This window comes from Panthera tigris, chromosome D4 (assembly GCF_018350195.1).
Source record: "Panthera tigris isolate Pti1 chromosome D4, P.tigris_Pti1_mat1.1, whole genome shotgun sequence".
Classification (NCBI taxonomy): Eukaryota; Metazoa; Chordata; class Mammalia; order Carnivora; family Felidae; genus Panthera; species Panthera tigris.
This window is the reverse complement of record NC_056672.1, coordinates 2,458,596-2,474,826: the sequence shown is the minus strand read 5'-3', so window position 1 is coordinate 2,474,826 and position 16,231 is coordinate 2,458,596. Positions and strand designations below refer to the sequence as shown.

At 47.8% G+C, this 16,231-nt stretch overlaps 1 protein-coding gene across 3 annotated transcripts in view; it reads right to left on the bottom strand.

The window, feature by feature from the left end:
* The window catches only part of SPIN1 (spindlin 1), a 73,102-nt gene that overhangs the window by 30,039 nt on the left and 26,832 nt on the right, over positions 1-16,231 (bottom strand). For all 3 annotated transcript variants that reach the window (XM_042965000.1, XM_042964999.1, XM_042965001.1), the window contains exon 2: positions 5,992-6,201. In XM_042965000.1, the coding sequence (XP_042820934.1) occupies positions 5,992-6,043 (52 nt within the window). In that variant the 5' untranslated portion in view covers positions 6,044-6,201. The remainder of the gene's footprint in view (positions 1-5,991; positions 6,202-16,231) is intronic.

The window sequence follows — 16,231 nt, the reverse complement described above, 5'->3', positions numbered from 1 at the left end:
TGAATACAAGGTACTATTGAGCTGTGACGGGAGTAGACGCTCTACGCGCTACGAAGGGGTGGTCACCGCACGCTGCTCAGCACAAGAGTGACAGAGGAGCAGGTAGGCATGTTTACAGTCACTGGGCGCCGATGGCAGTTTGTCACTGGAAGTGGGTGGCATCACTCATCTGAGGATCACAGATTTTCCAATAGAAAACAGAAGGAGACCCTTTACTAGGTGCTGCATCTATTTGTTGATTGAAATGTGAAAAGAAGTAGAGCCATAATTTACAAAATTAACTGTTCTATGACTCACAGAAGTTACTTAAACTGGACTAAACCATGACGGGTAACAAAACCACATACACTCAAACTGTTCTAGCAGAAGCTCATTGGGACCCATCTTCCAAAACATTCACACCTCCTTTATCACGCTTTGCTGTAGTTGTAGTGTCCTTGCAGATGCTCCGTTTTTTAACAAACCGAAGGCAACCCTGTGTCAAGCAAGCCTATCAGCGTCATTATGTCAAAGGCATTTGCTCACTTCATGTCTCTCTGTCACAGTCTGGTAATTTTCACAATATTTCAAGCCTTCTCATTATTTTTATATTTGTTACAGTGATCAGGGAATCAGTGCTTCTGACTCACTGAAAGCTCAGTTGATGGTCAGCAGTTTTTAGTAATAAACTCATTTTTGATTACACTACGGTGCATTGTTCAGACATAGTGCACACTTAACAGACTACTGCACAGTGTAAACATAACATTTATATGCACTGGGAAACCAAAACATTCATCTGACTTCTTGTGCGGGGACATCCGCGTTATCATGGTCTGGAACAGAACCTCCAACGCCTCCAAGATGTGCCTGTAACCAGCGGTCAGCTTTGTGTGGACCCTGATTTCCCAAAGACAAAGACCCATGTCTGTTCCAGCAACCTGTTCAAATTAGGAACCCTCACCAATCTCGTCCACACCACACTGAGGGCCCCCAGCCCTGCCACCTCACTCATTCCTCCCTGTGGGAGCTCTGCCTCTTGTGAGATCTTCCTGGGAGGCTGTCAAGGAGACCCTGTCCCTGCTGCTGAGCAAAAGTGATAAGCTCAAGAGAGAGCACTTCCCTTACCTATGCAGCTTCCAAACAACTTTTTTGTGCCTTGCTAGAGGATCCACCTCGGATCTTAAGAGATTTAAGGAAAACTTCCAGGCGAAACAGACTAAAAAGCAAATCAACACAAAGACATTCCTAACAGGCCAAGCTAGTTCAAGAAAGTCATTTTAAAGTTTTTCTTTTAATTTTTATTTTTGAGAGAGAGAGAGAGAGAGAGAGAGAGAGAGAGAGAGAGAGAGAGAGAAAGAGCATGAATGGGAGAGAGAAAGACAGAGGTCATGACCTGAGCTGAATGAAGTTGGATGCTTAACCGACTAAGCCACCCAAGTGCCCCAAGAAAGTCTTCTTAAAAATGCAATTTATTGAGCACCTGGATAGCTCAGTCAGTTGAGTGACCAACTCTTGATTTTGGCTCAGGTCATGATCTCATGATTCGTGGGTTTGAGCCCCATGTCAGGCTCCACAATGACAGCACAAAGCCCGCTTGGATTCTTTCTCTCCCTCTCTCTGCCCTTCCCCTGCTCGCTTGTGCATGCGTGCTCTCTCTCTCAAATAAATAAACTTTAAAAAATATACTTTTTAAAAAATGCAATTTATAGCCTCAGAAGTATAAGCTACCTGCATCTATGAAATAGCAAACGGAACAAAAAAGAGCTCCTAGAAATTTAAAACGCTTACTGAAATCTTTTTTTTTTAACGTTTATTTTTATTTTTGAGACAGAGGGAGACAGAGTGCGAGTGGGGAAGGGGCAGAGAGAGAGGGAGACACAGAATCCGAAGCAGGCTCCAGGCTCCGAGCTGTCAGCACAGAGCCCGACGTGGACCTCGAACCCACGAACGCGAGATCATGACCTGAGCCAAAGTCAGACACTTAACCGACTGAGCCATCCAGGCACCCCTTTCTGAAATCTTTTTAAAAGGCTGGGAAGTAAAGTCAGTATCTTCCTAAGAATGAAAAAATGGGAATGAATAATTGGCAAAGTTTAGGGAAAAAAAGGTCAACCTGAGAAGCAAAACATCCAAGCTGCATACAGCCAGAGAGAGAGGATGGGTACCATCGGAAGGATCTCTGAACCCCCGTGGGGGGACTGACTGAAAATGTCACCAAGTGAAAAAGACCCAACTGGACATTCACTGCAGTACAGGTCATAGCACATAAAGCAGCAGTCCAGAAGTTTCTAGAGGAGAGGCAAAGACCACTGGACACATAGACAGGTTTGGAAACAGCATCCAACTTCCCAATGGCAGCACTGAGATCTGGAAGGCGAGACGGAGCAATGCCTGGAGAATTCTAAATGACAAGTGGCCTCCACCTAGAATCCTGGGCCCCACCAGCACGGGGGCAGCGTGAAGACAATGTTGATGCAGGGTCTCAGAAAGAACCTCATCTTCTAGGTGCACTTTTGGAAAACCGTATCAGAGACAATTTCACATGTGCAGAAAAGTCGAGAGTAGGAATAAACGACACGTTCCACCTGACACTTTAACCACCAACTCGTTCACGGTCTACTCCGAAAGCTGCTTGAGGCCACACGGCCTCTTCCTGGGCGAGAGCACACACCAACACCGGAGGCACAGCGAGCACAAACAAGGAGGATCCTGCTACAGAGATGAAAATGGAGTTCCAAGGACGACAGGGCACCAGCAGCTAGAGGACATGGCTCAGATGACAACAGAGCTGAAAGCGCGAGAAGAGTCTCTGGGGATCCACAGACAGATGGGCCATGTGTGGCACTGGCCACGTGGCATAATACACGGAGTTTTATAAAGCTGTTGGATGGTTTGAGAGACCAAGTTGCAAACAAATTTAAGCAAATATGAGAAAATTAAGAAATGGCTAAATTCCAGGGAAAATAAAATGTACCAAAAAAAAAAAAAAAAAAAAAAAAAGTCATCGCACTGCCTTACTTGGTTCAGCACTGTCAGAATCCAGAGAAATTTGTCTCCGCATAGTATTAACGAACACTTAAGGTAAATATCAGAAGGAATAGAGGGCCTGCTTTCTGTTAGAAGTCTTTGGCACTACTTGACATTTTCAACAATAAATTTTTATCAACTGGATGAAAGTAAAATCAAAGTTTTAAAATTATTTTAATTAAACAGAGCAAAAGTAGTTGCTAAATAAATCTGAGCATTATGTACATGGTTATGTATCATTACCATTCCCTGTACCTATCAGTATGATTAAACTATGTCACAAAGGAGAAAAACGGAAACCTTGGATAAACCAGTAAAAAAATGGAGCCTGACTTTAGGGGAAAAAAAACACATGAAAAATAGTACAGTATGTATATATATATATATAATTATATATATGTAACAGTACAGTACATAATAGGACTTGCTGTCCAATGTCATTAGGTGTACATAAATTACTACTTCAGTAACCAATTAAATGCCAACAGAATTACACAGATAAACCTAACTTACTTTAAAACAGAAATCTCTGGGGCGCCTGGGTGGCACAGCCAGTTAAGTGTCTGACTTCGACTCAGGTCATGATCTCATGGCTCATGAGTTCGAGCCCCGCATCGGGCTATGTGCTGACAGCTCGGAGCCTGGAGCCTGCTTCGGATTCTGTGTCTCCCTCTCTCTCTGCCCCTCTCCTGCTTATGTTGGGTCTGTCTCTCTCTCTCAAAAATAAACATTAAAAAAAAAAAATAGAAATCCCTAATATGTTGAACTAGATACATAAAGAGCGCACAAATATTCAACTTTCAAATTGTTATTGATCACCCACGCTCTGTCAAACATAGATCCCCGAACTGGGAACCGCCTACTGATCTATTTACTGCTGTGGGGATTTTAAGGCATGATCTCAGATTCCTCCCCCCCGCAGCCCCTCCCCCCATCAAGCACAGTACCGGCTCCCTCTCTTGAACCTGGGTCCGCCCCCAGGAAGGCCTCCAGGAATGCAATGCAGAAGTCAGCTAGCGTGCACACCAAGGTTCCAGGCTTCACCAGGAGAGCCCTGCAGCTGTGCCGGTTTCTCTGGGGACACTTGTTCTGGGGGCCTTCGGGTTAGTCCAGCTCCCTAGAGGCCCACAGAGGAGGAGAAAGGCTACCCGGTGAGGTTCTCAGCTGTAAGCTGAGATGGCAGTAGCCTATGGTCACAGCTGAGCCACCGTACCGACCCTGGAAGGCCTACCTGGGTTTCCTGCTGCAGGAGAAAGAGAACCCCCCCTTTTGGGTGAATTTTCTTTATTTGTAAATGGGCACATTCATAACTGACATAGGAGTTTAAAAGCAACAGAGCCTTGGTCTATGTTAATGGAAAGAACGGTTGAAGACAATTTTATAAACAATACTGATCAAGGGATCGGCAATTTTCCAAAATCGAACAACACCACACAACAGCTGGGAACAGTAAGAGACTCCACGGTCTCATGTTAACGTATCTAACGGGCCACCTGGGACAGAGTACCCACTCTGTGTTCAGCCTATACCACACACTCTCAAAACTGCCAAGGAATAAGAAAAACACAAGATCAAAGTACTGGCTAGGATTAACAATCTCTCCCTTAAGAGCAAGAGCCTGTCTCGGTTTAGATCCTTCGGGCACTTACACCACGCGACCCACCCCGCGACTCACCGCTGTAATCTGCTCGCCCACCTGACAAGGACTTCAAAATCAAGGAAGAAGACAGGAGTGCTGAATTTGGAATGGAGTGCATAAAAAGAACTCTGGAAAATGAATTACTGTTTCAAACGGCAGAAACACGGGAGGTTTCGCTAATCAACAAAACACCTGACAACAACTCTCGCAATCAAAATAAAAATATTTTCTTGTAAACACCATGATCAACAATAACAATGCTTTTCCATAGAACAGCTACAGTGTGCCGGGCACCCAACTGCGCCCCGACACACGAGCTCATTTATTCGTCCTCAGAACCTCCGCAGGTACACACCACAACACACCCCGCTTAGGCGGTAAGAACCAGGGCTCGAGAAGACGCGACGTGCACCTGTGTCTACGCGGCCGCGAGGGCCCGGATCTGAACAACACACCGGCAGCTGGCTGACACTTCAGTCTGTCATCTCGGCCCAAAGTAATCCCACTGACAAATGCCGAACACCGGAATCCATATTATCTTCACAAATGAGAAACGAAACTAAAAGAAAAGGGGTACTTAAAAATGTGAATCCCGGTGGCTCTTCTACAAAGGAATTCCAAACACTATAGTTAATAAAAACAAGGAACAGTTCTAAATCAAACAGCAACCATTCTGTAGGTTTATTAGTTTTGCTAGCATGATTCTCAGATTCATTCATCAAAGAATCTTAAAATGTTACGACAGACTTATTTCTGGCATGGAGAAGAGCTCAGGTCCTAAGCAGGACTTAACTATTCCACAGTGCACCCTGTATTATCCTGGTTTCTGGGGAGGGCAAAAATCACGCGAAGTCTAACCTTCTGTTCCACTTGCACCAACTGCGGGCCACCAAAGTAGGAAGTAATTTCTATTAAATATCTGTCTCATTTCCATCCCTTTCATTCCAACAAAGTTCTTCCAACTCAACATACAAAAGCTTTTTTCATCAAAACTACTATAAATACCCTAAACCTCCTACTCCTCTAGTCAAACCCCTTTCACTTCTTTCTTCAAAAAGAAATGACAAATCCTCTCCTGATTACAACCCCATTAAGCGGGTATTTACGCTTCGCTTGGCGAATCTGCTGGAGGTCCAACCTGCAGGAGGCAAAAGACCGCGGAGAAAAATACTAGCTTCGTCCCTGCCTTTCAAACAAGGAACCTGTTTTTCCACACGTAGGTGTACGACACACTGGCCATCACGGGGCTGGAAGAACAGCCAACCCTCGGAGCCGTGCGGACGCATCCGCGCAGGTCCCCACGGTGGCACACTGACTGGAGAACGCCGGGCCGCACCGCCTACCTGCATCCGCTCTGGACCGCTGGCCAGGTGTCTTCCCGAATGGGGTCTTCATTCATCTGTATGTACGTGAGCAGCACAGCTGCCGGACTAGGGTGAAAATTGAAAACTCTCCGATTTGAAACTTTTCACGGACTCTCAACGTTCCTTTCAGTCCATCATCCAAGTGCCTCTTTTACAAGTTCAGCAGAGACATGTGTGAACATAAGGACTCTGTAAAAACAGTGAAGTAATAGTTCGTTACTAGAGCATTCACACAAGCGAGCCGCCAGCTGACGTAAAATTTTAAACACGACGTCAGCTATGAAGTGCCCCGCCCAGAAGCGACCAGCCTGATTTCCTCAGACCGCGAGCCGAGGACACGGGGGAGGCAGCGGAGGGTGCACCTGCCCCTCACCCTACCCCGACACCCCCTTGCTGCCAGGATCAGTGAAAGGCGGACGCTAGGGCGTCAGTGACCATAGACACTGCTATGGCCCGTCTCCTCAACGGGACACAAAGACCGAGCCCACGGAGGTGGTGAGGGGGTGGCGGTCACAGGGAGGAAGGGCGCCAGGACAGCCGGAGCAGGGGCAGCACAGGAGTCAAGTTCAGGTCCGAAGCACAGCTGGGCACCAGGTCAGCAGGCCGGCCGCCGGGGCAAGAGAACAGCCGACAAGCCGGTGGTGCCCTTTAGGCCCCTCAGGCTTCCAGAAACCAGAGGAAGGGACCAGCAAATTCTGCACCCGTGCGACAGTCAAGTCATCTTAGGGAAGCAGCTTATCCTGCAAACCAAATGTGACTCCGGTGCAGGGTCAGTCTGCACGAAACTCGTGTGGGGACACGCATTCTCCAGACCACAAGAGCATCTACTGCAAACTGCACGGACGCACAGGACTGCTTTCGGCTCTCGCGTATTCAGTCCTCACGCGCACAACCACAGCCCTGTGTTCACAGGTTTAACTGAAGACCACGCTGAATTCATTTTCTAGAGACAAAAATGCAACAGAATAGAATAAAATTAAAAAGCCTAATTGGTGGAGGAGAGAGGAGTCCGTTTTACTGCTAAAAATTCTTAACTAATATAAAGCTTTCTCACTATTCGAGGAAGACAGACTCAAAAATGACAGGATCTGAGAATTAATTCACCGGGGGACCCTGCAGGCTGTGCTCACTGTGTGGAGCTCAGGAAGGGCAGAGGTGGCACACACAGCGAGGACACAGCACCCGTCTCTGGACGAGGCTCTCCCCTCTAAGGTTCCGGGCTCTGCCCGCCTCGCCGCCCAAGGCTGCCCGACAAGTGGCTACCACCCGTCTCCCAGAGTCCACTCTCAGCCGCTCAGCCTTGCTCCCCGACCTCATTCAGCGCCCGCAGCACCGGCTCCCTTGGCAACTGTCACGTGACAGCCCCGCCCTGCAGGACCCCGCCCACCTCCAGGAGGCCGAATGCAGCCCACGGGGCCGAAGCCCCTGCCAGCCGGTCCTCCAGCCACCCGGGGGCCCAGGGCCCACTCTCCCCTTCCGTGTTCGGCAACAAGGACTCTGCGGCTCACCCCTCAGGTCTTGGACATCATGGCTTCAAAACAGCTGCCCCTCCAGCCCCCACGCCTCCAGGGTCACAGCCCGCACCTTCTCATCACCAAGAACCACAACGTCCTCAACCACCTTCGATCCACCTTCTAGCGTCCCCTTCCGTCACACGGACATGCCCACCCACGCTTCCTGGCTGCCACCATTCCCTCCCTCCGTGGCCTCACCACCGTGCCACTGTCCACGGTCTTCCTCGGGGACTAAGTGCCCTCCTCACTACTCTGATTCCTCGGACATCCACCACGACAGCTCCTCCCCTGCCTTCCTCCGTTTTCTTACTCTTCTTGTCTTGTCACTCGCTCTCCTGGCAAAACCCTGACCCAGCCCCCTCCTACGGTGCCCACATCGTAAGCCATCAGGCAAGGCCAACAAACTTATAATCTCCTACCGGGAGTGAGCATCCAACGACAGTCCCCGCCTGGGTGGGCGAGTGGCCACCTGCTAGGGGGACGCCCCCCACACACCAGAGAGGACTGCTCCCACCACCACCTGACCCTGACTGGCGCCCCCCGCTCCCTTCTGCCCCATCTGCTCCCCCCTCACCCGATGTACCGCTTCCCAAATGGAGAGCACCGGACCCCTGCTGCTCTTCACAAAATCACTTCGAAGACCGGGGAACGCTGTACCGTGCACACATCAGCAGGTCGGAGCCAGTGCACTAACTGGTTCCGCAACACGGGAGGCCAAGCCTGCTCCTGTTCCAAGTGTGCCCTCCTCACGGGCACGTCCCAGCTTCCCCTGGTGCCAGTCCCCGCTGCGGTCCCCAGGGTGAGCGTGTTCCACCTGTCACTCCTCTAAAACGTGCAAGACACAGCCGCGGGGGGAAGGCTACACAGGGGGCTTTCTGAACATAAGAAAGCAAGACTTTAGATCAGTTGCAGTTAATATTCCAACTGCCTAATCTTATCCAGAAACAGAGAGCCCAAGCAAGAGAGGCATACTCTTGAGCTCTCACTCACACGAACACTGTGCTGTCCCCACACTCACCGTATGATGCTTCAAAAAACTTTCCTAAAACAAAATCTCACTCTTGACTGGAAAGGGCAAAACTTATTGGGAAAAGAAAAAAAAAAAAAAAAAAACAACTTTTAAACATACCACCTTTACCTTATCATGTTACTCTAACGTGGTTAATTTAGTAAAGAAGACAAATTGCAGATAAACCTTTTTTAAAAAACTTTACCTGCTGAGACAGAAAAATCTCATTATTTCTAGGAGACTGGGAATTATCAAAGTTTCTTGCAAGTATTTACAGAAAATGCTGTCAAAAGACAGAGAAAAGGCGGTGCTAGGTTTGGAGAGGCCTGGCAGATGTTGGCGCTGCGGGGTGAAGACCGGTGGGGAAGGACATCCCTGCAGGGCCCACGCAAACAGGCACACCTCCCAGCCTCCAGACCAATCTCCAGTTTACAGTAAACAGGTGACACGGGAGCCACACTCAAGTGCCCGCAAGACAAGCAGGCCAGACCCTCCGAAACGTCCACGGACTCTTCCAGCCAGAGATGTGAACCCCGAGGACACGGTCTGGAAGGGAACGCTGTACAGGACACTTAGGGCAAGTGGAGAAATGTAAACAGGACTCTTAGGGCGCGGGGGAGGACACCGTGGGAGCACACACCAGTGATACTGAGGGCGCACTCGAGCACAGTCACCCTCAGGAAATGCGTGCTGAGATTTTTGGACCCAGACAGCTTTAATGTCTGCAAGGGAAGTACAAATACCTCAGGAAAAGAAAATGAAATACACATAGGATAAAGTGAAACAGCAAACTACAAATTTCTGAATCTGACAGGCATGCTAATGTTACTCTTTGAACTTTTATTTAATTTGAAAATTTTCTTAATAAAAAGTTGGGGAAGACAAAATCCTGGATTTTCTTTTGCCAAATCCATCTCTACTAAATACAGCCAACCCTCCAGTCTTGCAATTTTGCTAAACAATCTTTAAAATGTGCCATTAGGGGGCAACTGGGTGACTTAGTTAAGCGTCAGCTCAGGTCATGATCTCACAGCCTGTGAGTTCGAGCCCCACATCGGGCTCTTTGCTGACAGCTCGGAGACTGCTTCAGATTCTGTGTCAACCTCTCTCTCTGCTCCTACCCGCTCGCACTCTGTGTCTCTCTCTTAACAATAAACACTAAAAAAAAAATTTGTTAATAAAATGTGCCATTAATTAGGTTTGAAACTCAAGATTCTCCTTCTGTAATAATCATAAAGGGTACCACACAATTCTCACAAATGGTTTCACAGAAAAATAAATGTCCCAGGATACACACCGCGCATAACACACTGCTGTGCGTGCACCTGCCCAGATGCCTCACAACCCCAAAGAGGCACACACAGTGACCACACTACTCTAGAAACTTAAAAATTGCCCCATGAAGTTCAAGTAGCTTGGCTCACGGTCATTCAGACTGCAAGGGGCGCTGCTAAGATAAACTTCCTACTTTACCAATAAACATATAGACTGTTTCCATAAAGGAAGAGAAAACACCACAAAAATCAATGACACTATATATCCTATTTCCAAAAAGGGTAAGAAATGACTGTTTCAACATTTCACGTATAGTTAGTAATAAACATAAAATAGAAACTACGTTATCAAACTATTTGCTGCCAGCTGCTACCACCCAACAGTGCTACTTATAAAAAAAGAAATACATCTCCAAAACTAAGCAAAGATGTTAGGTCCCAACACCTGGACCACTACTGGAAAAGCAAACGGGAGCACTAGTGGCCAAAATACAGCGGTCTTAAAGAGGTTGTCACAAACGGTTCAACACAGATAGGAGGAGTGTGTATTACCACAAATATTTATGTGAAAAATGCTATACCACTAAATTCTGAAGAGTCTAAATATTAAAGGAGAAATTATTTTCAAAACAAAAAATAAGATAAAAACAGAAAGGGAGACAAACCATAAGAGACTCTTGAAGAGTCTTAAAGAGAACAAACAGGGTTGCTGTCAGGGTGTTGGGTGGGGGGATGGGCTAAAGAGGTGAGGGGCATTAAGGGGGACACTGGCTGGGATGAACACTTTTATGTAAGTGATGAATCACTAAATTCTATTCCTGAAAAAAGAAATGAAGTAATTTTCTTAGTTACAATATAGTTACAAGGAAAAATATCCCTATCGTAAGAAGCATCACGACGTCTGCAATTTACTGCAAGCTTTCAAATGGCTCCACAAAAAATGTTAGTACAGCAACACAGCGAATGGGCCTCAAAGAAGGGTGTGCATATGACACAACGCAGCTACAGTTTCAACTCTTCTGTGTCTAGAAAATTTCATTTAAAAAGTCTGGGGAAGGGGCGCCTGGGTGGCTCAGTCGGTTGAGCGTCCGACTTCGGCTCAGGTCACGATCTCGCGGTCCGTGAGTTCGAGCCCCGTGTCGGGCTCTGGGCTGATGGCTCAGAGCCTGGAGCCTGCTTCCGATTCTGTGTCTCCCTCTCTCTCTGCCCCTCCCCCGTTCATGCTTTGTCTCTCTCTGTCTCAAAAATAAATAAACGTTAAAAAAAAAATTAAAAAAAAAAAAAAAGTCTGGGGAAAAGAACAGTAGAGGGAAGCGAAAAGCCAAGTTTGGAACTGGCGACAACACAGGTTTACTGTACGTGCTCAAAGGTCTGTAACTTACTTTCTAAAATGTGATTTTTAAAAACAGATTAATGTTCAACCTCGGTCAAGTTTACTATATGCCCAGAAATTTTCGCAATAGAATGTTAAGAGAGAAAAAGGACCAGCGGTTTTAGTTTTAGACTTTGTAAATATGGAAAGAAACCCAGTGGAGTACAACTCAGAACCTTCCTAGGTTGACTGGAAATCTACTTCCTAGAATTTACTAGATAGTCCAATGCATGGCACTAAACAACATTACAGAGGCCTCTAGTGCAGGCTGTCTGTCCCCAACTCAAACCTCAAGACTAAAATAGAAGGCTCAAAGTGAATAAAGCCACTGTGAATCACCCAACGTTTGGCTAGAATACTGAGGGATATCTGAAGGCCTCCAGAGCCCCAAACTCTCACATTTCAATATAGGCAAAATGAATGGCCTAAATCACTACACACCCAAACACCACATTCCAATCCGGGGACCTCTGAAGCACAGACAAATGCACAGGTGTCATGAATCTGGACGGGGGAAATGTCGGTCTTCACTTTGCTAACCTTCACCTGAAAGCACCTCAGTCCACCCTGAATGCCTGTGAGGAACACAGTGTGGCCAGAACCCAGGACTTCCTCAGCAGGACGCTGTCTGTCCATCCCACTGCACGTGCTGCAGATCTCAAAGTAGCTTGTAAGCTCATCAACACTTTAAATTATGCCACGTGGCTGCCGTAGACCAGACCGGACGGACCAGACCAGAGCAGACTGGCTGCCCGGTCAGTGCTCCTCCAACTGTGAAAACAGAACCAGTAATACTGCAAGACAAAGAGCCAAGCCAGCCCTGGTCCGAATTCCAGGGAGGTTCCTCTAAATCCCTGGAGCTTCTCAGGGCGCCTAGGGGGCTCAGTCGGTTGAGCGTCTGACTCTTGGTTTCAGCTCAAGTCATGATCTCACGGTTCGTGGGATTGAGCCTGTGTCAGGCTCTGTGCTGACAGTGCAGAGCCTGTTTGGAATTCTCTCTCTCTCTCTCTCTCTCTCTCTCTCTCTCTCTCTCTCTCATCCATTCCCCTGTTCAAGCACTTGCACACGCTATCGCTCTCTTTCTCTAAAATAAACATACATTACATACATTTAAATCCTTGAAGCTTCTGCAGTCTCTGTGATTCATGGTGACCCCTTGATCACTCATGCAAACAAGGTGACTGAGAATGGGTTTGGTCACACCAGAAAGACCAACCATGTCACTACAGGACTGAGCTCCGATCCCATGATGGCAGCCCAACTTCCAGGGACAGAGACTAGGTGTCGAATTCAACCTGATGGCCAACGATCCGTCAACCATGCTTACATAAAGGAACCCCAATAAAACTCTGGACGCGGAGCTGGACTCCCTGGTCAGCAGTGCTCCAACCCCGCCAACAGTTACACAACCAGTGGCAAAGTAGGCGATGCTCCTGACTCCACCCAAGAGAACCCCAAGCTGCCCATTCAGACCCTCCCAGACCTCACCCTGTGGGTTTCTAGTTAAGGCTGGTCCTGATTTGGATCTAACAGAACTGTAATCAGGAGTAGAGGCACACCGTGGGAGATCCTGCAAATTCCGTCCAGACAACCAGAAGTCAAAGAACTCTTTTGTTCCCCAGCGCATAAAAATGCTACGTTCACACTATACTGTAGTCCACTAAGTACGCAACAGCATTATACCTAAAAAAACACAATACCTCCGCTTAAAGTTTATTGCCAAAAAACGGCTAACCATCATCTGAGCTTTCAGCAAGTCAGGATCACTGAACACAGATCACCATAACAAACACAAAGAAAAACTCTGAAATACTGCAAGAATCAGCAAAACAGGACACAGAGACAAGAAGTGAGCAAATATGGCGGTGCTCACTCAGCAGAGCTGCCACAAGCCCTCGATTTGTAAGAACACAGTATCTGCCCGACACGAGGAAGGGACGGACACTCAGTGAGACGAAGGACCTCGATTTGTTAAGAACACAGTATCTGCATGGCACAAAGAAGGGACACTCAGTGAGAAGAAGGATGCCTGCACGGCGCTCGCCTGAATTCTTCAAGATGTTGCAGTGACTCACCAAAGCGGGCGGTGGGAACCCCCAAATTTGTACCTGGCTGGTCGGAGCCACAGGGGGCCGGGGGCTGCAGTGAGGGCAGCGCCTCGCCTGTGCTGTCTGACCTCACCTGCGCAGCTGCTGCGCCAGGCTGTGCTGCAGGGACACACAGGTCTACGCTGCTCTCCGATGATCTGCTGATTGATACATGAAGGAAGACATGTCAAAGACCACCTTCAATTATTTTTTTGAAGAGCATCAAAAGCCATCATTTAAGTATCCTAAAATAAAAAATTTTATCTGACTGTTAAATTTGTTTTCATAGTTTTATAACCATTTAAATATCACTGATTTCTACTGCGATACCCTCTACTTTATTTACCGTATTCAGAAATGCTACCAGAAGGTATCCACAGGCTTCAGCAGACTGCCAAGAGGCCCACAGCACAACCACCCCTGTACAAACCATGGGCACGGGGTACCTCTGAATCCCTTAAAGGCCACGCGCAGGTACTGTAGACAGAATGAACAGGTCCTGGTGGGGAGGGACTAGTCACCGAGAACATTCTCCTGAAAGCTAGAAACTCACAGAAATCTAGATACCCCAACGAGAACGATCAGGAACCAGGGCCGCTTCCAGGTCAGGTGTAGGAAGTCTACAAGAAGCCTGGAACATGTGGACATACCAGAAGCCAGCAAGTGGTCACTGGAGGGGCGCCCAAGAGACAGGGTTCTCTTCCGCTGTTTTCTTAACTTCTGTGTATGGCTCAAGATTTCCATGACGACAGCCTGAACACACACACACACGGAGCCCATGTTCAAAAGCGTAAAGGACTGGACAGCAGCACGCAGAAACAGGGTCTAGGGAGGGAAACCCCACATCCGGGACAGCCTGGGTCCCTGAGAGCAACTGCCGAGTGTCGAGGGGCAGCTGTAAGGCTGACAGCTTTGCAAGGCAAGGAGCCAAAGACCAGAGCCCGAGGGCTACCTTGGACCAGGAAGGGGAGGAGGGGCCGGGAGCCAAGGGTGCCGGGAGCCAGGATCATGAATCGCTCTCAGGAACTGGGGGATGGCAGGACTCCAGGCTGAGAAGTGCCATCTGACTGGAATATCTACGCTCCTAAAACTGAGCTGAGGGGAGCCCAGACTGCCCACCCCCTCAGATGCCTGGCAGAAGCGAGCATAAATCTTCCCTAGAATACCAGTCCAGACTCCACACTATTCCCAACAACCCTGAAGGTACTGCATGTGCACGCGCACGCACGCACACATATAAACTAGCCCGCAAGGAGACAAAAACTGGCAGAAACAACAAATAAAGAAAAAAGCAGACCCACAGAGCTGCCAGGTATTTGGAGTTGCAAAATCATACTTTAAATTTTTAATGTTTATTTATTTTTGAGAGACAGACAGAGACAGAGAGAGCACGAGAAGGGGAGGGGGACAGAAGAGAGGGAGACACAGAATCTGAAGCAGGTTCCAGGCTCCTAGCTGCCAGCACAGAGCCCGACGCGGGGCTCAAACCCACGGTCCGCGAGATCATGACCCGAGCCAAAGTCGGACACTTAACCGGCTGAGCCATCCAGGCACCCCGCAAAAATCATACTTGAAAGTAAGCTGGGGGAAGGGCACAGAAATCAATGTAATTACTAAATGGAAACTAAAACAGCGGTCAGCATTATTTATGCTCTGAAGGATAAGACCTAACAGAAAAACTGGCAGAAAACCATTGTAAAATCAAGGACAGACAGCAAAGCGCCTTGGAGGTTCCCGGAGCAGAGCGAACCAGTTAGTCATGCAGGCAAAATTTAGTTTAGATTATTTTGCAAGACTGACTGGACCTGGGTCATTTCTTAATTGTGTCTCTGGAAATCAAAAGCAAAACGTGAACCACTGACCAAATTCGCTATCACTTAAGAACATTGTATCACCAGAGAAGCATCTCTGTACTACGCCCCGTAAGCCTCACTCCATGTTCTGGCCCGAGTCTCCCAGTTTGCAAACTGCGGTTTCGGTGTGTGCACGATAATCTTCTACTTGCTACTGCTATGACCACTGGTCGTCCTCAGCTAGTTCGAGCTTTTGACATTTCAGGTGTCAGGAGCGGAAGGCAAAGAAGGCTCCCAGGGACTCAAACCAGACAGCAAAGAGGTGCTGGTGCCCTTGGAGCCCATGGAGTTCCCTGCTTCCTCCCTAGAATGTTAAGTCTCTCCGGCTTCTCAGTTCTCCAACCGACCTATGAACAGTTGCTTTCTGCCTCTGCCCTGCTTCCTGGTTTCTACTGCCCTTTGTTGAAACTTTAAGTCACCCATTCCGTTCAGAGCGGGAAACACGTGACTCCCAGAGATTTGGAACAGCTGTTGGAAACTCGGGCCCCTCACAGGACATCTCAGGAACGCCAAAGGCAAATAGGTCCCACCTGGCCCGTGGACCAGGCTCTTGTGCCTTTCTTGAAAAACAGGTGAACTTTCGGGTAATCTGGAATTTAACAACCACTGCAGGGAAACTGCTTCAAGGAAGTCCACCTTAAGGGGCACCCTTAGAGGCCGGTGGATCCCCAAGCTTCTGGGAGACAATGGAATGCTGTTGGACTGGTAGGCAGAAGCTCCTAAAACACAAAGTGACTTCTGTAACTGTTCTAAAAGGGTCTTTACTGCACACAAATAAAAAGTCTTTAGTAAACTCTTTGGCCATCTGAGCAAGTAACCTGAACTTAGTCCAGCTGCCAAAAACACAATCTGGGTCCAACTATTCTTTTCACTTTTATATCTGAGACAGGACTAAAATCTTTCAAAACCAAAGCCGTAACATCTGTTTGTGCCTATCTGCACGTTTACGATGCCTATGTGCATGACACAGAGGTGATATATTTCTACCTCTGAAAGGTATTGCCAGAATTAATTTTACTACTATGAAGTAATCTGTGACTTCCTGTTTCTCAAACTGCAGTCACAGATCCTTGGTGTGATTAACATTTATTTAAACAGAGAATATACACA